General features: G+C 44.1%; 1 protein-coding gene across 1 annotated transcript in view; it reads left to right on the forward strand.

Annotated features, from left to right (window-relative positions):
• DNAJC15 (DnaJ heat shock protein family (Hsp40) member C15) overlaps positions 1-10,689 on the forward strand; it is a 23,455-nt gene extending 12,766 nt beyond the window's left edge. Inside the window, exons 4-6 of the mRNA XM_015811083.1 lie at positions 5,062-5,138; positions 6,207-6,277; positions 10,488-10,689. Of these exons, the coding sequence (XP_015666569.1) occupies positions 5,062-5,138; positions 6,207-6,277; positions 10,488-10,558 (219 nt within the window). The 3' untranslated portion in view covers positions 10,559-10,689. The remainder of the gene's footprint in view (positions 1-5,061; positions 5,139-6,206; positions 6,278-10,487) is intronic.
• The last annotated feature ends 16,843 nt before the right edge of the window (positions 10,690-27,532 follow it).

Consider the following 27,532-nt stretch of genomic DNA (forward strand, 5'->3'; position numbering starts at 1 on the left):
GGCAGGTAACCCTATACCATTTCGGACAAATGGCTGTCCAGTCTCTTCTTAAAAACTTCCAGTGTTGGAGCATTCACCGCTTCTGGAGGCAGGTGGTTCCACTGGTTAATTGTCCTCACTGTCAGGAAGTTTCTCCTTAGTTCTAATAATAACAATAATAATAATAAAGTTGGAAGTGACCTTGGAGGTCATCTAGTCCAACCCCCTGCTCAGGCAGGAAACCTTAGACCATTTCGGACAAATGGCTGTCCAGTCTCTTCTTAAAAACTTCCAGTGTTGGAGCATTCACCGCTTCTGGAGGCAGGTGGTTCCACTGGTTAATTGTTCTCACTGTCAGGAAGTTTCTCCTTAGTTCTAGGTTGCTTCTCTCCTGGATTGGTTTCCATCTGTTGCTTCTTGTCCTGCCTTCAGGCGCTTTGGAGGATAGGTGGACCCCTTCCTCTTCTTCTTTGTGGCAGCCTCTTAGCTTCGTTATTTAGCTTGTTATATTATTTTGCTTGCTTTGCAGCTTCTCATTACTAGTCCTCAACCTCAACGGCAGCTTGGGGAGATGTCCTTTTTGCAGCTCTCGCTATTATTAATTCTAGGCCACAAAAGTCAATTTTATCCAACTCTGCTTCCCGTTCTTAAATTTATGAATGGCCAGAAGCCAGCCGGTCCACCCTGAAAGGTCAGTCCTTCTGGATAGGGAGCAAAAAATAATAATAATGGAGAAAGTAACTTGAGATTGGTCGAATTAGCATTTTCCTTAATGGACACTAATTTGGAGCTAGCCTTCTCCAAGCAGCTTAGATTTTTCTGCTTTGGAAAAAGGCTGAACGCGCCAGCTGCAAGCTTTTTAAAAATTAAAGAGAGATTTCTCTCTTGCTTTTTGCCCCAGGCAGGCATAACATCCTCCAAATTGATGGGCATTCTGGGTGTCAGCAGGAAACAAAACGCCCGTGGACAAGCCCTTATTTTTTTTTAATGCTTAATTCTTTTATTTCCTTTTAAGGTGGGGCAAAGCTCGTGGCTCTTGTCTCCCCCCAAATTGCTGACGTTGGAATCAACTGTAAAATGAAAGTACGGTGCTTATTCCTAAATCAGACTCCTTTAGGGCTAAATTTAAAAGCCCCGGTGGCAGATCCAGGAATAACTTGAAAATACGGGTAATCCTCGACTTGCGACGCTGCGTTCAGTGACCGTTCAAAAGTCACAACGGCACTGGAACAAAAGGGGTTTTGTGGTCGATGTGCGGCAGCGGCAACAATCGGCCGTAAGTATGGAAAAACGATCATAAGTCTGCCAAATGGACAGCCCTTTGTCTGAAATGGCATAGGGTTTCCTGCCGGAGCAGGGGGTTGGACTAGATGACCTCCAAGGTCCCTTCCGAGTCTGTTATTCTGTTATTCTTTTCCTTCCTTCCTTCCTTCCTTCCTTCCTTCCTTCCTTCCTTCCTTCCTTCCTTCCTTCCTTCCTTCCTTCCTTCCTTCCTTCCTTCCTTCCTTCCTTCCCTTCCTCCTTTCTCCAACACTGGAAGTTTTTAAGAAGAGACTAGGACAGCCATTTGTCTGAAATGGCATAGGGTTTCCTGCCTGAGCAGGGGGTTGGACTAGATGACCTCCAAGGTCCCTTCCGAGTCTGTTATTCTGTTATTCTTTTCCTTCCTTCCTTCCTTCCTTCCTTCCTTCCTTCCTTCCTTCCTTCCTTCCTTCCTTCCTTTCTTCCTTCCTTCCTTCCTTCCTTCCTTTCTTCCTCCTTCCCTTCCTCCTTTCTCCAACACTGGAAGTTTTTAAGAAGAGACTAGGACAGCCATTTGTCTGAAATGGTATAGGGTTTCCTGCCTGAGCAGGGGGTTGGATTAGATGACCTCTAAGGTCCCTTCCAACTTTATTGTTGTTGTTGTTGTTGTTGTTGTTATTAAGTCACTTTTTTCCAGTGGCGTTGTACCTTTGAACAGTCACTAAACAAACTGTTGTAAGTCAAGGACTATCTCTAGTCTGCCCGCTCATTTCTGTGGGTTCCTCGCCGCTCTCCGAGCTTGGCGGTTTTCTTGCAGACGTTTCACAACCCAACTAGGGAACATCATCAGTGCTAGAAGGAAGGAAGGAAGGAAGGAAGGAAGGAAGGAAGGAAGGAAGGAAGGAAGGAAGGAAGGAAGGAAGGAAAAGGAAAGACTGTGGGGTCCTTGGTGCTCTCCGAGCTGGGCGGTTTTCTTGCAGACATTTCACGACCCAACTAGGGAACATCATCAGTGCTAGAAGGAAGGAGGAGGAGAAGGAAGGAAGGAAGGAAGGAAGGAAGGAAGGAAGGAAGGAAGGAAGGAAGGAAGGAAGGAAAGACTGTGGGGTCCTGGGTGCTCTCCGAGCTTGGCGGTTTTCTTGCAGACGTTTCATGACCGAACTAGGTAACGTCATCAGCACACTGAAAAGACTGACATTATAAAAAGTGGTTGAGATTAAGCACTTTTTGCGGTGTTCCTCTTGTTCTCTGTCTCTTGAGTATCCCAGTTCTTCCTTCCTTCCCTCTTCTTCCCTTTTTCCTTCCCTTCTTCCCTTCCTAACACAACCGTGTCTTGACAACATGCCTTTAAGCACACATTGATGAAAACAAGGCCAGTGCGATAGGTTCATTTCGTTGTTCCTCTAAGCGTCTGAATTTTTCGTCACGTGGAGGATGCCGCAACGGTTGTAAGTGTGAAAAACGGTCATAAGTCGCTTTGGAACGGTCACTAAACCAACTCTTGTAACTGGAGGACCGCCTGCACAGCGAAACCCGGTTTTATGGTCCGTCCACCGGAGGGTTTTGGGTGCGAAGGACAACATCCTTGCACGGACCTTCACTTATTTCCAAAGCAGTCCTTACAATTGACACTCTCTCTCCCCCCCCCTTTGCCATCGTTTGCGTAATTCCCTAATTGTGGCCATTAACTTCATTTGCGGCCATTTACCCCACTCCCGCATTGTCGTAATTTCATAAATGAATAGACGGGACACCAGCGACTAAATCACACCCGTTACCGCGTGATGTAAATTAAGCTAATTTTGCAAAAATAAAAAAATAAGAACCGCATTTCGTGTGTATTTAACGGACACCGGTTTCTCCTAATTGCTCGGTTAAAAAATAATTGGGGGTTTTACCGTACGAGAGACTCCATCATCTTTTCCCACCCAGCCAAGAAGGGGGGGAGAGAAAAGAAAGAGGGGAGGGGAAAAAAAAAAGCATGTTTCTCTCTTCCTCTTTGATTCCTTAATGGGGTTTCCCCAAATTTGAACGGGCCCAGGGAGAACTTTGAAGTCACCCGTGGAAGGAATAAAAAGGGCTCTCGTTGTTCCACTTGGATATATGCCCGTTAGTACTAATTGTTTCATAAAGCAATCAGTTTATTCTCTTGGTGTTTCTCTTGCTTGAGCAGGGGGCTGGACTAGAAGACCTCCAAGGCCCCTTCCAGCTCTATTCCATTCCATTCTATTCTATTCTGGCTGCACTGGCTGCCAGTGGCCTTCCGGGTACGCTTTAAGGTGCTAGTCACCACCTTTAAAGCGCTCCATGGCATCGGTCCTGGCTATCTCCGAGACCGCCTCCTGCCGCAGATTCCCTCCCACAGGCCGGTACGCTCCCACAGAGCGGGCCTCCTCAGGGTGCCGTCGGCCAAGCAATGTCGGCTGGCGACCCCCAGGNAGGGATAATTGTTAATGATTTTAAAGTTTCAGGGGATTTTTAAGGATAATTTTAATTGATCGGCCTATTTAAATATTTCTTTTTAATTCGGCTTTTAATTATTGTATTTGTATTGTAGTTTTATGAGGCTGTTAGCCGCCCTGAGTCCCATGAGGAGAAGGGCGGGGTATAAATTAAATTATAAATAAATAAATAAATATTCTGTTCTACTCTATTCTACTCTATTCCATTCCATTCTATTCTGCATTCTATTTTGCATTCTGTTCTGTTCTGTTCTAGTCTAGTCTAGTCTAGTCTAGTCTAGTCTAGTCTATTCCATTCCATTCCATTCCATTCCATTCCATTCTATTCTATTCTATTCTATTCTATTCTATTCTATTCTATTCTATTGTTCCGTTACGTTACGTTCTATTCCATTCCATTCCACTCTATTCTGCATTCTATTCTATTCTATTCTATTCTATTCTATTCTATTCTATTCTATTCCATTCCATTTCATTCCATTCCATTCCATTCCATTCTATTCTATTCTATTCTATTCTAGAAATATAGAAATGTAGGATGAGACCAACATCTGCAAAACCTGTGGCCGGCATCCAATATTTATTTCTCTTTCGTCCCTTTTTGGCGGATGTCTTCCCTTTTTCTGTTTTTAAATTATTCCTGATTTTGCTTTCCATCATGCCTTTTCAGCTCCTCAATCAGAATAGAGCTGGAAGGGACCTTGGAGGTCTTCTAGTCCAGCCCCCTGCTCAGGCAGGAAACCCTATACCAATTCAGAGAAATGGCTGTCCAGTCTCCTCCTAAAAGCTTCCAGTGATGGAGCATCCACAACTTCTGGTGGCAAGCCGTTCCACTGATTAATTGTCCTCACCGTCAGGAAATTTCTCCTTAATTCCAGGTTGCTTCTCTCCTTCGTCAGTTTCCATCCCTTGTGTCAATCAGTCCCAGTTACAGTCGTAAGTCGAGAACTACCGGTAGATATTTTAAATAGGATCCTGCCTAATTTCTAATACCTGATTCCATGGGACAAATAAAATATCCTTTTGTGTTCCTTCCCGTGTCCTGTTTCTTCCGATCTTTGCCAAAGGCAGAGACAGCAGGATGCAGATTTTAGTCTATCTATAGTGTGTTTTTGTTTTCTTTTTTAAAACTAATTAGCAGCCCCAGATGCCAACTTGGAGGTTGAGGACACAGCGCTCCAGGTAAAGTTATTTAATTGTTAACTTGGCTGCTTTTTTCCCCAAATATTAAATCCCCCCCCCCCCAGTCTAGGCTTCCTGCAGAGCGTGGTGGTTCTGATTATTCTGGAACCCTATAATTTCGTGGCTTTGAAAGAAAACGCCGTCCTTGCGATGGTTCGGAGGCTTCTCTAAAATTCCCCTTTTATTTTGTTCCCAGGCCGTTTCTGCGTATTACAAAGGCGGATTCGAAGCGAAAATGAACGTTCGGGAGGCTAGCCTGATTTTAGGCATAAGGTAAGCCTTTTGCCTCGAAACGAGGATTTCCCTGGAAGAAAGAACAGCCATGAAATTCGCAGGCAGAACTTCCCGCTCAATAGCTATAGACAATTCGAAAATAAATGCCATTTTATAGCTTCTGCACTTCTGTAGCGCCCTTAAGTTTGTATCTCTTCATAGAGGGTCTTTTGAGTCTGTTATTCCAGGCCAGGGGTAGGCTACCTTGGCTCTTTTATGACTCGTGGACTTCAACTCCCAGAATTCCTCAGCCAGCATGGGGGAACTATGGCCCCTTCATGACTGGTGGACTTCAACTCCCAGAATTCCTCAGCCAGCATGGGGGAACTATGGCCCCTTCATGACTCGTGGACTTCAACTCCCAGAATTCCTCAGCCAGCATGGGGGAACTATGGCCCCTTCATGACTCGTGGACTTCAACTCCCAGAATTCCTCAGCCAACATGGTGGAAACTTTGGCCCCTTCATGACTGGTGGACTTCAACTCCCAGAATTCCTGAGCCAGCATGGGGGAACTATGGCCCCCTCATGACTGGTGGACTTCAACTCCCAGAATTCCTCAGCCAGCATGAGGGAACTATGGCCCCTTCATGACTGGTGGACTTCAACTCCCAGAATTCCTGAGCCAGCATGGTGGAAACTTTGGCCCCTTCATGACTGGTGGACTTCCAACTCCCAGAATTGGGAGGAAAAGAAACACGAGGAAATGCTTAGCACAGGTTTTATACCTTCATTTAAAATATTAACTCTAATGTCATTTAAAACGTGCATACAGGTTTAAACGTGACACAGAAACTACAAATCTATTTCACTCAAGAGGAGAAAAAAAACAAACAAACCCCGGAGCAGATAGAAGTTTTCTTATTTGTGGCGTTAGATATTAAAAATATCCCAAAATCATTTCCAGTTTTTTTTTGTTTTTTAAAAATTTCTTAAAAGGTGTAGTACTGCCTTTCACCACCAGATGGCAAAGATCCCTGGAATTTTAATGTTTTTTATGCAATTTGTTAGTTTTCCCCCTGCAAGGCTCCTGATTTACGATAAGCGCTCTAAATATATATATTTACAGCCCATCTGCTGGCAAGGCCAAGATTAGAAACGCTCACCGGAAAATCATGATTCTGAACCACCCGGACAAAGGTACGTTTTGTGTTTGATAAATATTTGTTGGATGAAAGTACCATCCCATTGCTCTCTCTCTCTCGTTCATTATTACTCTGTAATTAATCTCCGGCCAGATTTTATGCAGCCCATTTCAAAGCAGACCCTTAAAACGTTTCCATAAAATGCTCGAATAAAACAGATCTAGCCTTCTAAGTCAGTTTTAAAAAAGGCCCATTCACCAAATCTCAGCCCTAACTAGCTGTCAAGTATCTATGGAGATGCTCAAGTACTGAATTTCTGGAACTGGATATGTCCAATTTAGGTTTCGAAGGGAGGAAAATATTAGCCATATCATTGATAAATAATTTTCTTGAGCAGAGTCTTTACAGTCATAAATAAGGGATATAGATAGATAGATAGATAGATAGATAGATAGATAGATAGATAGATAGATAGATAGATAGATAGATAGATAGATAGATAGATAGATGATAGATAAACAGACAGACAGACAGACAGACAGATGATAGGTAGGTAAGTAGATAGATAGATAGATAGATAGATAGATAGATAGATAGATAGATAGAGGTAGAGATATATAGATAGATAGATGATAGATAGATAGATAGATAGATAGATGTAGATATATATATATATATAGATATAGATATAGAGATAATAGATAGATAGATAGATAGATAGATAGATAGAGATAGATAGATAGATAGATAGCTATAGAGATATAGATAGATAGAGATATAGATAGAGATGATAGATAGATAGATAGATAGATAGATAGATAGATAGATAGATAGATAGATAGATAAACAGACAGACAGACAGACAGACAGACAGACAGACAGACAGACAGATGATAGGTAGGTAAGTAGATAGATAGATAGATAGATAGATAGATAGATAGATAGATAGAGGTAGAGATATATATATAGATAGATGATAGATAGATAGATAGATAGATAGATAGATAGATAGATAGATAGAGATAGATAGAGGTAGAGATATAGATAGATAGAGATATAGATAGATATAGATAATAGATAGATAGATAGATAGATAGATAGATAGATAGATAGATAGATAGATAGATAGATAGATAGATATACAGTAGATATAGATAGATAGATAGATATAGATATATATTGAGACCAATGTTATAAAATGACAAATTTGTATTAGTTTGTACTGCTGCCAAAGACTATATCGCTTGTCACAGATGTTTTAATGAGCCAAGTTTTTTTTTAATGAAAACAGATCTCCCCGAAAAAGCTCTTATTATAACTTTAACTACACTACAGCTGGTTGAGAAGGAAGCCCATATGTTCATTGATGTACTCTGTACTTGGAAACAACAGATGGTTGACAGTTGCACAGTATTTAAAAAGCCCAAACCGGGGTGGGGGAGTGAAGTTTTTATATATATATATATATATATCTGGCTGACAGATTTATTGTCTGTTCCTTTTCATTGCAGGAATATAAAATTAATTCTGACCTCATTAGGGTGAAAGGTGTAGCTGGCGGTTGATTTCGCCCGATGGTGCTGATTTAATAAATGACGTTGTTGGGAGTTGTGTATGCGTCGGGCTTGGCGCAGGCACGGGCAGAAATAAATCTGGATGTAAACAAGGATGATTTGGGATGAAACAAGGATCTAAGACTGCCACTCTGGCTTAATGTGGCAAGCTTGGATACTGGGAGATCTCCTGGGCCGAGAGAGGGACTTAACATCTTAGTTGTTTTAAAGAGATTTTTTTTCCAGTAAGTGCAGTAAAATGTAGGAAGAAGAGAGCAGGTTTTGCTGATTAGATTTAATATCTCTGGAGCCCTGTCTTTTAATTTTTTTATATTTGTAGAATTATATCGGTGGGGTCCTTAATGCTCTCCGAGCTTGGTTATTTTCTTGTAGACGTCTACGGGGGATTCTCGAATCGTCCAGGTCTTGGATGTCCCAAAGGGGCTTTTTCAACAGACAACTGGGCGTTCTTAGCTTTTTTTCCTTGAAGATGTTTCGCTTCTCATCCGAAAAGCTTCTTCAGTTCTGACTGAATGGTGGAGGATGGAAGATTTACGTGCCTCGCAGTCATCTGGTCATTTGCGCTCCCTCCGAGTATCATGGAGGCCACTTGGACAGATGAACAGATCAAGCTCCAAGTAGCCTCAGCGACTCTCAGACGACTGCGAGGAATATAAATCTCAGGGGCTGCCCCAAAGAAGAGGGAGTCAAGCTATTTTCCAAAGGGCCAGAAGGCAGGACAAGAAGCAACGGATGGAAACCGATCGAGGAGAGAAGCAACCTGGAACTAAGGAGAAACTTCCTGACAGTGAGAACAATTAACCAGTGGAACAACCTGCCTCCAGAAGCGGTGAATGCTCCAACACTGGAAGTTTTTAAGAAGAGACTGGACAGCCATTTGTCTGAAATGGTATAGGGTTTCCTGCCTGAGCAGGGGGTTGGGCTAGATGACCTCCAAGGTCCCTTCCAACTTTACTACTATTATTATAAATCCTTCTGTCCTCCACCCTTCAGTCAGAACTGAGGAAGCTTCCGGGATGAGGAGAGAAATGTTTTCAAGGAAAAACAAAGAGAGTCCAGTCTGGGCCTCTTGAAAAGGCACCTTTGTAGATGGTTTCGTTCTGTTCCAGCCGACGGACATCCTTGTTACTTCACAAAGACAACCCCTCTTTGAACAGTAGCCTGGAAAATTAAACCCTTTTGATTTGAGTTACAGACCTGATCATTGTCCCAGAAAAAACAAAGCAACAGCACACTTTTCCGACACTTTTTCCAAAAGTAAAAAGGAGCACGAGTCAAACAGGAAATAACTCACAGGCAAAATAAACAGACCACGATCTCTTGACACTGAAGTTCTTTGCAACCAGCCCTGCCCACACATTCCCTTTTTGTTACGCAGCCCCCCCCCAAGGCGTGGCTTCTCACTGCTTTCTCCTCCTCCCCTGGAGTCGCCCCATTGCCTCCCTCTGTCCTACTTGTGTGACCTGTCTGCGTTTACGAGCGTCTCTGGGGTCTTCCAGCTGTGCTTTCTCCGAGTCCGACTCAGCTTCCCAGCACAGCTGGCTCTTAGCTTGATCATGAGTGGACGGACCAGCCTCTTCATTAGTTTGTAAGTCCTGCACCTCATCAGAGCCTCCCTCCAACTCTGATGGCTCTCCAGACCTCTCCTCCTCCTCCTCCTCCTCTGATTCTCCAGACTCAACTACCGGGATCACGGAACCACAACAGGTTCCTTACCCGACTAATTAGCATCATTGGTGTTAGCAGGCAGGTAATGAAAAGTCTGCAATCAAACCGCCCAGCTCAGAGAGCACCAAGGACCCTACAGTTCAACCCCATCCTACAAATATTCTCTTCCAGATTTATATCTGATTCTACCACAAGTTTTGTTTTTGTTTTTGCCAGTTTGTGTTTCTCCGCTCCAAGATTTTGGCCAAGCGGGACTCGCAGCTGGTGCAATCCAATCCACCCAGATACAAAGTGCTTATGCTGATCATGAACACTACGGGTCTGCACCTAGTATAGTAAAAACCTCTAAGCTATTTCAGATAGTCCTCGACTTACAACGGTTCATTTAGTGACCGTCGGAAGTTACAGTGGAAGTTGAAAAAAGGAGGACCATTTTTCACACTGTCGACATTCGGATGCTTGGCAACTGACTCGTATTTATGACGGTTGCAGTGCCCCCTTTTGCGAGCTTCTGACAAGCACGGTCAAATGGGGAGGCCAGATCCACTTAACAACCAAGTTACTAACTGAAGGACTGCAGCGATCCACTTAACAACCGGGTTACTAACTGAATGACTGCAGTGATCCACTTAACTGGATTACTAATTGGATGACTGCAGCGATCCACTTAACAACCGGGTTACTAACTGGATGACTGCAGCGATCCACTTAACAACCGGGTTACTAACTGAACGACTGCAGTGATCGACTTAACAACCCGATCACTAACTGAAGGACTGTAGCGATCCACTTATCAACCGGGTTACTAAATGAAGGACTGCAGCGATCCTCTTAATAACGGGGTCACTAACTGAAGGACTGCAGTGATCCACTTAACAACCCGGTCACTAACTGAAGGACTGCAGCGATCCATTTAACAACCGGTGTAAAAAATCTCTTTCCCATAACTAGCTGACTGTATTTTTAGATTAGGTCCAGCACTGCGTAATATTCACTTCTCTCTCTCTCTTTTTTTCTTCGAAGGGGGATCACCGTACTTGGCAACCAAAATCAACGAGGCGAAAGATCTGCTGGAATCAAGCAGGAAAAATTAGAGATTTTGCACTGCGCGTCCGAAAATTTTAAGAAGCCACACTAGAACTTCTTTTGCTTTCTCGTTTGTGTAGGAACCGCAGTACAGAAACCAAACTTTGGGGCTGGTTAATAAAGTTGCAACAGACTTGAAGGTGCTGTTTCGGGAAATTCATAATCAAATCCAGTTCCAACTCTTCCAATCTCATTGACGGCCTCAGGTGGATATTATCCTGGAAGCGTAAGACCGCAATGCAGAAAAATTAGGGTTGATATTATTTTAATAAGACATAATATCCAGGTTTTTAGTTTTTCACCAGCAAAAAAAAAAAATGTCTTTGGTTTCCTTGGAAAAATCTGAAGCATTGTAGATTATCATGATTATACTGTCCAAATTCGAACTCTTGGTCCACTGTGAAAGTTAGGAAAATGGGTGCTTTGGACAGGTGAATTTCCCCCCCCTCACTCTTAGAGAAGCAGGTAGCTCCTCTTTTACCTCAGTTACCTCCTCTTTTACCTCAGTTACCTCCTCTTTTACCTCAGTTACCTCCTCTTTTACCTCAGTTACCTCAGTTAATTTTAATTTTAGAAACTTTGAAACCCAAAGTCCCAGCGAAGCAGCCTTTGCTCCATTTGTAAATGTTTTGAAAAGACCTAAAATCTTGCATGATTTTTTTTTAACGTTCCTTATGAATTCAAGGACTGGGTTACTAAATGTGGTACTCATTAAATACACTTTCCAGTTGGGGCTTTTTAAGGCGGGCACCACAATCTGTTTTTTCTCGATTCTGAGTTGCCCAGGCTTGATATAGATAGTCCTTGACTTACGACCTCAATGGGAGTCAAAAAAATTCTGTTGGTAAGTGAGACAGTTGTTAAATCAGTTTTGCCCTGCTACACAACCTTTCTTTGCTAAGTGAATTACTGTTGTTGTTAAATTAAGGACACGGTCGTTAAATGAATCCTGCATCTCCATTGGCTTTGCTTGTCAGAAGCTCACAGAAGGGGAATCACGTGACCCTGGGACGCTGAAACCGTCATAAGTACATGCCAGTTGCCAAGCCTCTGAACTTTGATCACGTGACCCTAGAGATACGGTCGTGTGAAAAACGGCATAAGTCCCTTTTTTCCAGTGCCGTTGTAACTTCAGACGGTCACTAAGTGGTCTGTGGTAAGTCGAGGACTATCTGGAAATAAATACGAGCCCGTTGCCACGCGTCTGAATTTCGATCCCGTGCCACGGTCGTTAAGGGTGAAAACTGGCCACTCTTTTGGATGCCCTCCAACGGTCACTAAAGAGACGGCCGTAAATCAAGGACTTGCCCGTATTCCTGACAATCTGAACTAATATATTTTTCCCCCGACCTTTGACAATCAGTTACTTCATTTAAAAATAAGATATTCATATTTGTGAGGTGTTTTCCACAACATCCAAACTCTCCAGTGATGTGTTGTTGTTTTCCCAGTGGCCTATTTTTTGCCTCAGTCCCCGGTTCTTAATGTGGATGGAAAGGTGTCCTCGGTTCAGTGACGGGCACAGATTTGACATGCTCAATGGAAAGGTTTTGATTTATTTTCACTAACGAGGCAGGTGTCACTGGGAAGAAAAAAACAACAACCCAAAGACACACACACACACACACTCTCGTTTCGTAACCTCCGTGCGATCTGCCTTCTTTCCCCAAAGCAAAATTGCTCCAGTAAGCCGTGAAAAATATTATTTTCGGTGGATTTTGTGGAGATGAATGTGCCGGCTGCACATTCCCAGTGGAATCCCTGCTTGCGTGGTGGAGGGGAAAGTTGTGTGTCAAAAGCTGAGGTAAAAATGAAAAGCCACCTATGCAAAATTGTTGCCGTCCCTTCTGTACTTTTAACACCCCCTCCTTTTGTGATATAAATGAGCTTCTGTTACAGGTGAATTATATGTTTGCCTCTTTGTTTCCAACTTAATTTTTTTATTCGGCCTATATTTCATTCTTCTGTTTCAAGGTTGCAAAAGGACCTTGTGGGGTTTTCTTTTTTTTTGCAATCCTGCTCAGTTTATAAATAAGATCCCTGTTTAAGTTAGGATAAGCTTGAAAAGGAGGAGGAGAGGAAGAAGAAGAAGAAGAAGAAGAAGAAGAAGAAGAAGAAGAAGAAGAAGAAGAAGAAGAAGAAGAAGAAGAAGAAGAAGAAGAAGAAGAAGGGGAGAAGGAGGAAGAAGAGGAGAAGAAGAGGAAGAGAAGGAGGAAGAAGAAGAGGAAGAAGGAAGAAGGAGGAGGAGAAGGAGAAGAAGGAGGAAGAAGAGAAGGAGGAAGAAAAGAAGAAGAGAAGAGGAGAAGCAGGAAGAGGAAGAAGAAGGAGAAGGAGGAAGAAGAAGAAGGAGGAAGAGGAGGAAGAAGAACAAGAAGAGAAGGAGGAAGAGGAGGAGGCGAAGAGAAGGAGGAAGGAGAAGAAGAGGAAGAAAAAAAGAAGGAGGAAGAGGAGAAGGAGGAAGAGGAGAAGAAGAAAAGAAAAAAGAGAAGGAGGAAGAAGAGAAGGAGGAAGAAGAGAAGGAAGAAGAAGAAGAGGAGAAGGAGGAAGAAGAGGGAGGAGGAGGAGGAGGAGAAGAAGAAGATTTCTTTATGCCTGATGTTACCTTCTCTCTCCTCTGACCTTCCCAATGAAGTTAGTCCTCTGAGCTCCTCTGATTTCAGGATCACTGTGACCCCCGAGTCCCTCACCACATCAAAATACTTAACGGGGTTCCTTAGAACCCAGAATCCTTATTACCTCTCCGACATACTCCCTCTTATCCAACCTGAATATTGCCCTCGAGCAATGGAAAGGGAAATAACCAGACGAGTGGTCCCTTCAGCCTTGCCATTAAATCCTTCAAAATCTAGAGCAGAGGTCGGGTCTCCAAACGTGGCCACCTTAAAGACCTGTGGACCTCAACAACTCCCAGAATTCCCCAGCCAGCTGAGGAATTCTGGGAGTTGAAGTCCGCCAAATCTTAAAAGTTGCCCACTTGGGAACAGCCCCTGACCTAGAATACTAACCATGGCTGAGCCTTTGGAGAAAACGTGAGCAGCCTTGTGGATGTGGATGGAGAGATGGACAGACTGGATTACGGGAAAACCCCTTTTGCCCTCAAAGAACAGCCAAGCTATAGTTTATTTCTCAATAATTTGTCAAAGGGAAGAAAAAACTCAACCCATTTGTCTGGGAGTGAGATACACAGCGAGCAGATCTCTGCTGGTTGATCAGTAAACTGCTGCTTGGTGTAAATTGCTTTGGGGGACAAATTGATCCACTAAGTGAGATGTGAAAATCTTGAGTTTTAAGGTTATAGACCATGCTTCACATTCCTTCAGTTAAATGACGGAATACAGTGTTTTTCCTTCAGGCGCAAATCAAAATGTATTTGTTCTGGACAGATTTCTTACCCCCAAAAATAGGGCTTAATTAGCGAACATGTTTCTATCGATTTCTTTCTTTCCCTGCTTACAAATTGGGACGCATCCCAGAATGAGCCAACGTGTTGAAAACTCTAAGCCACCTTAGTAGGGATACCCATGCATGCTAGATTGCGTTAAATTTAATTTTGGTCTTTCGACAATACACGGTTCAAGATAACGCTTGTTGATAACTTCCTGAAGAGGGCAATATTCCAAACCACACATTTTATACCTGGTTTCGACTAGCCAGGATTTTCTGGGTTGCTTCCAGGAGCGAAAACAAGGAACCGTTTTCCCAGAGGTTTTGAAATCTGCTATCCTCTTTAATTTCCTAAGCAGCAAAGCGACCGATCTTGATTTCCCAGGTCACCTGGAAAAGAGACGATAGAATTTTCTTAAGCCCTGGCAAATGAAGCTTAATAAGCCAATGAAGCAGACTCTTTTCAAGTTTTGTGACGTGCAAATTCAGGTTGCTTTTTTTATATCAAGTGATTCACCGGTTGCCAAACATTTTTTTTTGGGGTATCTTGGTAAGGCCACACGTGGAATACTGCATCCAGTTTTGGTCACCACGATGTAAAAAAGATGTGGAGACTCTAGAAAGAGTACAGAGAAGAGCAACAAAGATGATCAGAGAACAGGAGGCTAAAACATATAAGGAACGGTTGCTGGAATTGGGTATGTCTAGTTTAATGAAGAGGTAGACAAGGGGGGACATGATAGCCAATGTTCCAGTATCTCAGGGGCTGCCCCAAAGAAGAGGCAGTCAAGCTATTCTCCAAAGCACCTGAAGGCAGGATGAGAAGCAACGGGTGGAAACTGATCAAGGAGAGAAGCAACCTGGAACTGAGGAGAAACTTCCTGACAGTTAGAACAATTAACCAGTGGAACAACCTGCCTCCAGAAGCAGTGAATGCTCCAACACTGGAGGTTTTTAAGAAGAGACTGGACAGCCATTTGTCTGAAATGGTGTAGGGTTTCCTGCCTGAGCAGGGGGTTGGACTAGATGACCTCCAAGATCCCTTCCAACTTTTATTATTATTATTATTAGCCACGCGGGTTTCACAGAATACTATCCAGAGTGTAAAGATTCAAACACACTCACCACAATTTCCACTGTGCTTTTACACGGAAAGGGAAATCGGCACATTATTTCTGAGTGAGGAAAGACTTGGAAAACTTTTGCAAAGTTCCAAACCTGGATGATTCTCGAATGAGCAAAACCGATGATACAGCAGGGCAATAGGAAATGTGTCCATTTTTTCCTCCCCCATTTTTTTTGTGCTGTTTATTTTTTCAGGGATGCTTTGTTTAGCTACAGATCTCCCACGGGTATCCAGAGAGTTCGCTCTCAGCCGGTTGCACAAATCTTCACAATTTTGTCTTCTCCGTGGCTTAATTCATCTTATCTGGTGGAAGAATGAGCCAAGTTGAGAATTGGAGATTTGATTGACGGGTAAAGGGGAGAGAATGAGAAGGAAGGACTCAATGGAGAAGAGCCTAATGCTGGGAAAGACGGAGGGCAAGAGAAGAAGGGGACGACAGAGAAGGAGGTGGCTGGATGGAGTCCCTGAAGCAGGAGGCGTGAGCTTAAATGGACTCCAGAAGATGGTGGAGGACAGGAAGGCCTGGAGGAGATCAACCCTGACTGCTCTTTAGAAGGCCAGATCCTGAAGTTGGAACTCAAGTACTTTGGCCACCTAATGAGAAGGAAGGTCTCACTGGAGAAGAGCCTGATGCTGGGAAAGATGGAGGGCAAGAGAAGAAGGGGACGACAGAGAAGGAGGTGGCTGGATGGAGTCACTGAAGCAGGAGGCGTGAGCTTCAATGGACTCCAGAAGATGGTAGAGGACAGGAAGGCCTGGAGGAACGTTGTCCATGGGGTTGCGATGGGTCGGACACGACTTCACAACTAACAACAAAAGGGAAGAGAAGAAGATAAGTGAACGCCTGTAAACAGGTCTACAGAAGACCACCCACTTCTTCACAAACACTTGGAGTACTGCATCCAGTTTCGGCCATCACAATATAAAAAAGATGTGGAGACTCTGGAAAGAGTGGAGAGAAGAGCAACACGGGACTCTAGGCTGAAACATAACGAAGAACAATTGCAAGAACTGGGTATTTCTAGTCTAGTGAAAAGAAGGAGTAGGGAAGACATGATAGCAGTCTTCCAATATCTCAGGGGCTGCCCCAAAGAAGAGGGAGTCAAGCTATTCTCCAAAGCGCCTGAAGGCAGGACAAGAAGCAACGAATGGAGACTAATCAACCTAGAACTAAGGAGAAATTTCTTGATAGTTAGAACAATCAACCAGTAGAAAGGCGTTCCTTCAGAAGTGGTAGGTACTCCATCACTGAAGGTTTTTAACTGGACAGCCACCTGTCTGAAATTATGGAGTAGGGTTTCCTGCTTGAGCAGGGGGTTGGACTACAAGACCTTGGTCCCTTCCAGCTCAGTTCTGATTCTAATTTTGGATGGAATGGATGGAAACTAGTCAAGGAGAGAAGCAACCTAGAACTAAGGAGAAATTTCCTGACAGCGAGAACAATCAACCAGTGGAACAACTTGCCTCCAGAAGTTGTGGGTGCTCCATCCCTGGAGGTTTTTAAGTGAAGACTGGACAACCACCTATAGGTTCTCTTGCTTGAGCCGGGGGTTGGACTAGAGGACCTCCAAGGTCCCTTCCAACTCTGTTATTCTGTTACTGCTGTTTAAGATGTCCAGTTGGAGTCCAGTTTTAAACCTAAGGCAACAGGAAGAACAGTAGGGCTTTAAAACCTGCCCAGGGCACTCTTCCCGCGGCAGCGAAACGCGTTTCCGTTGAAACCACCGTACATATCTCCACATCTGCTTCTTGCTCTGTGTAAATAAGCGCTAGGAAGTGAATCCCCATCGCATCGTGCCTTGGGAAGCCTAAACAGCCACTTGCATATGGTGCGCGAGACCCCCGTTGGAAAATAATAATAATAATAGTAATAATCATATTTCTGCTGATGCCAGCTTTAATGCAAAAAGTGAGTTTTGCTCCGAAACAACTCGGCTGGGAGATTAACCCCGATTTCCGGCTTGTTCCCCCCTCTTAGGAACGATAAGAGTACATCAAGACATGAAAAGGCCTTGGGAATTACAGGCTGCACATCAGCTGCAGAACGGAACAGCTGGAAGTTGTTTTCATGCTCAATTGCAACCTGCCTGTGCTGAAGATGCGCAGTTAATGCTTCTTGTCTCGGTGTCATGTCTGTTCAGGCCACGTTACGCTCCCGTCTGGATAAGGCGTCGGAGGCTACAGATGTTTCCACAGCTCCCGTCTTGTCTTGTCTTAACGGCTGAGTTGGGTTGCAGAACAAAACATCCGGAAACCTGGTGCCTTTGCCCGTCAGCGGCATTCCCCTTCTGTGTAAGAAAGCGTGTAGGGTGTATGGATGTAGATATATTTAATACACAAAGTAAAGAGCTTTTATCGATGTTCATTGGGAGGACACTGGCAGTATTATCGTTAATATTTATATGTATTTATACGTAAGGGTGTAGGTATATACATATGTTGTATATAGCATGTTTGTGCGTGTTATGTATGTGGACACGTTTGAGAGCAAGCCACAGAATTTCATTTTTAATGTGTGCCAGTGTGCCTACAGTAAAAAATGAAAATATACCTACTTTATCTATCTATCTATCTATCTATCTATCTATCTATCTATCTATCTATCTATCTATCTATCTATCTATCTATCTATCTATCTACCTACCTACCTACCTACCTACCTACCTACTTTATCTATCTCTATCTATCTATCTATCTATCTATCTATCTATCTATCTATCTATCTATCTATCTATCTATCTATCTACCTACCTACTTTATCTATATCTATCTATGTACCTACCTACTTTATCTATATCTATCTATCTACCTACCTACCTATCTTATCTACCTACCTACCTTTATCTCTCTCTCTCTCTCTCTCTCTCTCTCTCTCTCTCTCTCTCTCTCTCTCTCTCTCTCTGTCTCCATCCATCCATCCATATCCATCCATTTATATCCATCCATCAATCTACATCCATCCATCTATATCCATCCATCCATCCATCCATATCCATCCATCACTCTATCCATGCAATTAAGCAGATGGTCTTCAAGTTATTCAAACCAGTAAACATGTTTTCCAAAAATTGTATCGGAAATAGAGTGATGGCAACAAATTACATGCATATTTTTCTTTAATATACACATTTTAATACACCCTTCCTTCTTTCCTTACCAATAATCCTAAAACCTGCTTAAAACAATTGCAATTCTAAAATGTCAATTTTCCCCTTCAGCAGGGGGTTGGACTAGAAGACCCCCAAGGTCCCTTCCAACTTACTTTCTTTCTTTCTTTCTTTCTTTCTTTCTTTCTTTCTTTCTTTCTTTCTTTCTTCTTCTTCTTCTCCTTCTTCTCCTTCTCCTTCTTGTTCCTCTTCCTCTTCCTCTTCTTCCTCTTCTTCTTCTTCTTCCTCTTCCTCTTCCTCTTCCTCTTCTTCTTCTTCTTCTTCTTCTTCTTCTTCTTCTTCTTCTTCTTCTTCTTCTTCTTCTTCTCCTCCTCCTCCTCCTCCTCCTCCTCCTCCTCCTCCTCCTCATCATCATCATCATCATCATCATCATCATCATCATCATTATTATTATTATTATTATTATTATTATTATTATTATTATTATTATTATTATTATTATTATTATTATTCTGCCATCCTAAGGCAAATTTTAAAGAAGGTTTTAAAGAGGGAAAAAAATTAGATGGCTCAACTGACTGTAAGTATTGGGAAAGATTGCTCCAGATTAATGTTTAAAATCCAGTAACCATCAACACATCGTCGTTGTGTTGGGCTGTTTCCCACTGGCACAAGGAGAATCTGGCAACCCCAGAAGCTGTGATTAAGATGATTCTGCTGGCATCCTGGAGGGCTCAGGAAAGTTAATGCAAATTAGGGGCTTGCAATGATTTGCTCAAATGGCCGTGAAGAACGGGCCTTGCTCTGCCGTTTGGGGGCCAACAGATTTCCCTGGGTTTGGGATCCCTTGATGGCAGCGATGAAATATTGTGCGTCTCGCGTGCCAATCGCAACTTTGGGTACGGAGTACGTGTCAGAGCGTGCACAGTCTTATCGCGCTGAGATCACCCAGGAGTAAAATACAGGAAACAGTGATCTATATTAAATGGTGGTTTATCTTACACTCTCTACAATTGTACACCAGGAACAATATACACACACGTGCTAGGGGTTGGCATTGACGGGAGACGTTTTGTGCTGAAGCCATTTGATCTGGACGGGTTGAAATATGTGTAGAAAGGGAAAATCAATTTTAAAACGAACGAACAGCCAAAAAGGACCAAGAATAAAAGCTGTAACTCTTCAATATGGCAAGTTAGATTTCCTGATGTTTTGCAAAACATACCATAATCTACTCACTGGGGATTCATTAGTTTTCCTTCCTTCCTTCCTTCCTTCCTTCCTTCCTTCCTTCCTTCCTTCCTTCCTTCCTTCCTCCCTCCCTCCCTCCCTCCCTCCCTTCCTTCCTTCCTTCCTTCCTCTCTCCCTCCCCCTTCCTTCCTTCCCCCCTCCCTTCCTTCCTTCCTCTCATCCCCTTCCTTCCTCCCATCCTCTTTCTTCCTTCCTTTCTTTTTTTTCTCCCTTCCTTCTTCCCTTCTTCCCCTCCTCCCTCCCTTCCTCCCTCCCTCCCTCCCTCTTTCTTTCTTTCTTTCTTTCTTTCTTTCTGTCTTTTTTTCTTTCTTTTTCTCCCTTCCTTCTTCCCATCCTCCATTCCTCCCTCCCTTCCTCCCTCTTTCTTTCTTTCTTTTTCTTTTTCTCCCTTCCTTCTTCCCATCCTCCATCCCTCCCTCCTTCTTTCCTTCCTTCCTTCCCTCCCTCCTTCTTCCTTCCTTCCCTCTACCTTCCTTCCTTCCGTTCCTTCCTTCCTTCCTCCCATCCTCTTTCTTTCTTCCTTCGTTTCTTTTTTCTCCCTTCTTCCCTTCTTCCCCTCCTCCTTCCCCTCCTCCCTCTTTCTTTCTTTCTTTCTTTCTTTTTCTTTTTCTCCCTTCTTTTCATCCTCCATCCCTCCCTCCCTCTTTCTTTCTTTTTCTTTTTCTCCCTTCCTTCTTCCCATCCTCCATCCCTCCCTCCTTCTTCCTTCCTTCCTTCCCTTCCTCCTTTCTTCCTTCCTTCCCCCTACCTTCCTTCCTTCCTTCCCCCTTCCTTCTGTTCCTTCCTTCCTTCCTTCCTTCCTTCCTGCCTGCCTGCCTGCCTGCCTCTTTCTTTTTACTAATAAGGCCAGAATAAAGAATAAAGAATAGGTAAGAAGTACATTAATGATTATTGTAAATGTGCCTGGCTGTTAAGATGAAAAATCTTTAACCCGTATTTTCAGTATGAATATTTCTAACTTGCTCTGTTCATTCGATTTAAATCCTTTCCCTCCAGGGCCTAAAAAACAGCATATTTAGCCTGTCTTCCCTCTGTCAAATTCCTGCACATCAGTCTCACGAGGTAGGTTGGACTGACAGTGACGGGTTCAAGTCCAGACCGCGAGCTTCCCAAACTGAGGGTTGACAGGTTTTAGCCTAAGAATTTGACCACAAAGGGCCACAGCCCTGACACATCTGCATCTGGACATTTGTATTCCTCAGAAAGGGTTTAATAAGGATACAAACTGGGGCCTGTAATTGGCAGTGACGGTAAACCGCCCAGAATTGGCTGGGCACAAGGCAAATCTCTGTTCAGTCCTGTGTTAAATTATAAGCTGCCAGCTGGGAGAACCCACAGAGTTCTTGTGGTTGATTGAACTGAATCAATTCCACCACCAAAAGTGGTTAAAAAACAAAGCCAGAAACGAAACCTGCTGGCTTTTAAAACATTGCGATAAAACCTGCACCATCTAGCCCAGTGGTTCTCAACCTTTTTAATGCCGCAACCCCAACCGGTCGTAAGTCGAGGACTAAACCGGTCATAAGTCGAGGACTAAACCGGTCGTAAGTCAAGGACTACCCAACTGGTCGTAAGTCGAGGACTTCCCCTGCCCGGGAGCGCCGCGCATGCATGGTTCCGCCCCCTGCGCCGGCCGAGGCGTAGCTGGCAAGCGGCAGAGACGGAGCAGGCCGACCACTAGCTGGCCCAGCCCAAGGGAGGTAAGGCACCCGCCGGAAAAGGGGAAAAAAATGGCGGACAAAAAAATGGTGGACAAAAAAATGGTGGACAGCCTTGCTTGGCGACCCCCGTGAAATGGTCGATCGACCCCAAATGGGGTCCCGACCCACAGGTTGAGAACCACTGATCTAGCCTCTGACACGGAATGGGGCGACTTGGTGGGGCCGTCTGCCGTGGGCCAACTCACTGCACGACAGTTCAACCGCTCAATTTAAGTATTTAAAATAATTTAATTTTTTTAAAAAAAAATTGTCATTCACACTTCATTTTGTCCCACCTTTGCATTCTTTCTTTAACGTTTCTATTTTTTCAATATTAGTGCAACTCTTGTCCTGTTGCAAGTTGTCCCACGGCAAGTTGGCCATGGCAAGTTCACTATGGCCAACCAAGTTGACCACAGCAAGTTGGCCATGGTGAGTTGACCATAGCAAGTTGGCCATGTTGAGTTGACCATAGCAAGTTGGCCATGTTGAGTTGACCATGGCAAGTTGGCTATGTTGAGTTGACCATAGCAAGTTGGCCACGGTGAGTTGATCTTGGCAAGTTGGCCATGTTGAGTTGACCATAGCAAGTTGGCCATGTTGAGTTGACCATAGCAAGTTGGCCATGTTGAGTTGACCATGGCAAGTTGGCTATGTTGAGTTGACCATAGCAAGTTGGCCATGTTGAGTTGACCATGGCAAGTTGGCCATGGTGAGTTGACCATGGCAAGTTGACCATGGTGAGTTGACTATGGCCAACCAAATTGACCACAGCAAGTTGGCCACAGCAAGTTGGCCATGGCCAATCAAGTTGATCACAGCAAGTTAGCCATGTTGAGTTGACCGTAGCAAGTTGGCCACGGTGAGTTGATCTTGGCAAGTTGGCTATGGTGAGTTGACCATGGCCATCCAAGTTGACCATGGCAAGTTGGCTGTGGCAGATTGACTGGACAGAGCTGTCCTAAACTTCTAACAAGCCAAGTGATGAATAAAGTTCTCCCCTGTGGTGGTCAAAAAAGTCAAGATGGCAGCCCTTGCACCTCTTTATAAATATGTTGCATGTAGATACAGGTAGTCCTCAGATTACGACCGGTCACTTAGTGACTGTTTGAAATTACAACAGATCCAAAGAAAGGAGCTTAAAACCCAGATCCAATGGCCAACACCCTGATCACACGATCACATTTTTGGCAATTGGCAACTGGCTCACATGTACCGTGGTTTGCAGTGTCTCAAGGTTTATGACCTTTTCCGCTGGCAACTGGGGTTTATTTCTGGCTTTCGGCAAGGAAGGCCTATTTGCAGACAAAGGGTTTGCTTGCTTAACAACCGCTGCACAAAACAGGTTGTAAAATCAAGTCAGAGACGTAACGGCCTGTTTAATAACCGACATGAATTTCCCTCTGAAGTTCTTGGCTGCATCACGGCAATAAGTTAAGGGCTAGACTTATAGAAGCCATGTGCTGAATAAATAAAATAAAAACAGGGCTAAAATTCTGCAAAATTCTTTTGCCGCTGGGTTTTGTTGGGGTTGTTTTTTTTCTGCCTCCCTTTCTCCTTTTCCGATTCAGAAGCTGTTTTTTTAGCCACCTTTTAAAGGTTGTTTCCAGGAGAACGAGAGTTCTCCCTTGCTGCGTCTTCTGGCAAAAGGACTAGAATGAATCATTATTTTGCTTCGACTTTTCACGAGAGAAACGGCGACGGAGGAAAAAAGCCTTGCCCAAAAAAAAAAATGAAAACATATAATGAAGCCAAATGTCACCCAACCGCCTTTTATTCTTCAGGATATGAAAATTGCTAATGGAGGCATGAAATAATGTTTGCTTTTGACGGACCGTTGCTATGGAGAGGCCGTTTTCTGCCGTCGGCGATCCAAAAGACAGGGACCGGCCTCCCCCCTGATCTTTTGGAAGATAACTTTTGCGAATGGCGTGAATCCTGCCCATGCTCCAACGGCGGGATTTTATCCCAGCTGGAAAAACGTGGAAATAGACAGGTCTTCTATTTACGGGATCTGGCCGGCCGTTTCCCAGACGGTTAAATTTGTCGACCTTTTTAAAGTAGGAGAATAAAGGAGCAGGTTTTGCTTTCCAAGTTTAGATAAATGGGTTTTCGATAAATCGGATCTCGGACCACCGGAGTTTTTAAAACCTAGGTAATCGCCAGAGCATCTATGTGTGTGTATCTTGCATGTCACGAAAAGTCGAGATCCTGCGTTGCAACCCAGATTCTGAGGAATAAACACAAGGGGAGGTTACGGAGAACGATGGGATAAAACTCAGTGTTTCTGAATAAAAAGCCAGCGTTTATTTGTCTCCCGCCTTTATTATTTTTACAAGCAACTCAAGGCAGTAAATATAGCCAACACACCTTCCCCTTCCCGTTCTCCCTATAGTAACAACTCTGGGGAGAGAGACTGGTCCAAGATAATCCAGTTGGCTTTCATGCCCAAGGCGGGACTAGAACTCACCGTCTCCTGGTGATTGGTCCAAAGTCATCCAGATGGCTTTCATACCTAAGGTGGGACTAGAACTCACCGTCTCCTGGTGATTGGCCCAAAGTCACCCAGCTGGCTTTCATGCCTCAGGTGGGACTAGAACTCACAGTCTCCTGGTGATTGGCCCAAAGTCACCCAGCTGGCTTTCATACTTAAAGTGGGACTAGAACTCACCATCTCCTGGTCATTAGCCCAAAGTCACCCAGCTGGCTTTCATGCTTAAGGCGGGACTAGAACTCCCGGTCTCCTGGTGATTGGCCCAAAGTCACCCAACTACTTTCATGCCTAAGGCGGGACTAGAACTCACAGTGTCCTGGTGATTGGCCCAAAGTCACCCAGCTGGCTTTCATACTTAAAGTGGGACTAGAACTCACTGTCTCCTGGTCATTAGCCCAAAGTCACCCAGCTGGCTTTCATGCTTAAGACGGGACTAGAACTCACCATCTCCTGGTGATTAGCACAAGGTCACCCAGTTGACTTTCATGCCTAAGGTGGGACTAGAACTCACTGTCTCCTGGTGATTGGCCCAAAGTCACCCAGCTGGCTTTCATACTTAAAGTGGGACTAGAACTCACAGTCTCCTGGTGATTGGCCCAAAGTCACCCAGCTGGCTTTCATACTTAAGGTGGGACTAGAACTCACTGTCTCCTGGTGATTGGCCCAAAGTCATCCAGATGGCTTTCATACCTAAGGTGGGACTAGAACTCCCGGTCTCCTGGTGATTGGCCCAAAGTCACCCAACTACTTTCATGCCTAAGACGGGACTAGAACTCACAGTCTCCTGGTGATTGGCCCAAAGTCATCCAGCTGGCTTTCATGCCTAAGGCGGGACTAGAACTCCCGGTCTCCTGGTGATTGGCCCAAGATCACCCAACTGGCTTTCATGCCTAAGGCGGGACTAGAACTCACCATCTCCTGGTGATTGGCCCAAAATCACCCAGCCATTTTGATGGGGCAAGAAGTCAGCAGCTAGAAATGGTTTCCAGCCTTGTCTCTCTTTTTGATTCATAGAAATCATACTAGCCAAACCAGAAAGACTTCCAAACTTTCTCTCTCCTTCTGTCTCCTTTAAGGATCTTTTCCAAATCAAACAGAAATGTTGCTTTCACACGGCTGCCTGTTATAAATATTTCTCGCCAATGTGCACCGTGGCAGGATTCTATAGCATCTCAGTCTAAAAAAGGTCTTTCGTTCTCTTTCGATCAAGCCAAAGTGACTTTTTCTCCTTAAATTGGATCAATACTAGATCCAATTTTGTGCATTTTGCAATGTGCAAAGAATTCAAACCAGAGTGGGAGGAATTTATGCCTCTGGGTTCTTTCGCATCTGCAAACACCCTAATGCAGGGCTTTTCAACCTTTTCACCCATTGTACCACTTTTAGGATATGGCAACATCCGAGTACCACCAGCAAGGTATCAAAAACTTGATGACCAAAAAAAAAAAAAAAAAGGAAACAAGTGATAAAGTACAGGTAGTCCTCGACTTACAACAGTTCTCTTAGTGACTGTTTGAAGTTACAATGGCACTGAAAAAAGTCCCCCCCCAAGCCACAGCCGAGCAAGACGCCTGCCCGCCCGGCGGCGCTCTTCCTCCTGTCCGAGGTTTCCATTGTTGTGAGCATTTCTGTTGAGGATTGGCAGCAGGGTTGGGGTGGGGGTGTTTGGTTTTTATTCCCCCCCGTCTGCTGGGTGGTTGCAGCAGGTTTTGGTCGCTTCACATGACCCTGGGACACTGTGACCGTCATAAATAGGAATCAGTTGCCAAGCATCTGAATGTAAATCACAAGACCCTGGAGATGCTGCAACATTCCAGCTGATCGGCGCTTCTTCTGGGCTCAGCAGAAGCACCAGGATCAGTGCTGCTTTCCAGTTGATTGGTGCTTCTTCAGGGCTCAGCAGAAGCGCCAGGATCAGGGCCGAGCTCCAGCTGGAGCCTGGCGCTGATCCTGGGGCTTCTGCTGAGTCCTGACAGTCCCGAAGAAGCGCTGATCCTGGGCCTTCCGCTGAGCCCTGCAGCTCCAGCCGTCTCTCGCTCAGGCTTGTGCGGTGCTGCCACCGGTTCAGCTCATTCCCCTCCCCTGTTCCCACTTTTCTAGGATGGTCGCGTACCCCCTGCCAGGTGCCAATGTACCACAGGTGGTACCCGTCCCACTGGTTGAAAAGCCCTGCCCTAATTGATTACGGTACTTACAGTCCTTATAATACTAATGAAATTTAAAAGGCTTTGTCCGTCAGGATTTTTATGGCCTAAGCACTCAGAGAAAAGTTGGAGAGGATTGTAAAAAGAATTTTTTTGAGAGTAACTTGGGGAAAGCTTAAAGACTTTTTGGGGGATGCCAGTAAACCTGTTAACAAGAGCTTACTTTAGTCAATAGAATCTGTGGGTTAAAAAAGAACGACGGAGCAAAAAAGGCAGACTCACATTTGAAGAACTGAAAAGAAAACAGGACGAGCTGTAGAAAGCACAAACAGATTTTGTTCTTTTTATATCAAGTTAAATGCCTACATCAACAATTAACCAGGTTAACTGTGAGATCGATAGAATTACACTGAACTGAACTGAATTAAACGGTACGAAGCAGAGACAGTTTGAATGTGCAAATAAACCAGGGGAATAGCTGACGTAGCCGTTGATATTAAAAGTGATATTAAAGATGCAGGAAGGTGAGATTGTATGAACAAACCACATGAGGGTTCAGAAACCCTTCTGAATGGAAGGTAGACGATCAATATGTAAAAGATTGCATGATTAATAATAAATTCACACAGAAGACACTTACTATACATGCTGGCCTGCAAGGACTTTTCTAAGTTGGAGGGAAACAGAAAAACGATCCAACACCCATCAACCAGCTTCCTTTACATTTCAAAGGTTTTCGAGGACCGCAGTCCCTGTACAGAATTATTTTTTACCTTATTTGAGACTATTTGAGATCATTTTTCAAGGAGGTTTTGCTAATTCCGAGTCCACCATCCTGGATGGTGGGGAATGGAAGGATTTATACTCCTTGCAGACAGCTGGTCATTTGCCTTCTTTTTAGATAAACAATAAACCTCCAAATGGCCTCAATGACTCTCTAAAAATGCAAATGACCAGCTGTCTTCATGGAATATAAATCCTTCCATTCCCCACCATTCAGTCAGAGCTGAAGAAGCTTCTTGGATGAGAAGCAAAACATCTTCAAAGGAAAAACAAGAAAGTCCAGTTGTCTCTTGAAAAGGCACCACTGAGGATACAGATAAGCCTCCAGGTGGCCTCAACGCCTCTCTAAAAGAAGGCAAATGACCAGCTCTCTACAAGGAGTATAAATCCTTCCATTCCCCACCAAGTCAGAGCTGAAGAAGCTTCTGGGATGAGAAGGGAAATGTCTTCAAAGAATAATAAGAAAGTCCCATGAGGACACAGGTAAACTTCCAAGTGACCTCAAGGACTCTCTAAAAGAATGCAAATGACCAGCTGTCTGCAAGGAGTATAAATCCTTCCATTCCCCATCATCCGGTCAGAGCTGAAGAAGCTTCTTGGATGAGAAGCGAAACGTCTTCAAAGGAAAAACAAGAAAGTCCAGTGGCCTCCTGAAAAAGCACCTCTGGGACTGTTCCTGACATGCATCTCTAACCAGCTTCTAGATACTGAAGGTGAAGCTCAAATACTTTGGCCACCAAATGAGAAGAGAGGACTCCTTGGTGAAAAAAAACCCCAGTGTTGGGAAAGATGGAAGCCAAAAGGAGACAGGGACGGCAGAGGTGGAGTTGGTTTAAATAGTGTCATTAATCACACAATGAACATGAATTTGGACAAACTCTGGGAGACAATGGAGGACAGGGAGGGCCTGGCATGCTGTGGTCCATAGTCTATGGAGATTCTCCATCATCCAGGTCATGGTTGTCCCAAAGGTGCTTTTTCAAGACGCAACTG

This window comes from Protobothrops mucrosquamatus, unplaced genomic scaffold, assembly GCF_001527695.2.
Source record: "Protobothrops mucrosquamatus isolate PMUCROS unplaced genomic scaffold, P.Mucros_1.0 scaffold28, whole genome shotgun sequence".
Taxonomy (NCBI): domain Eukaryota; kingdom Metazoa; phylum Chordata; class Lepidosauria; order Squamata; family Viperidae; genus Protobothrops; species Protobothrops mucrosquamatus.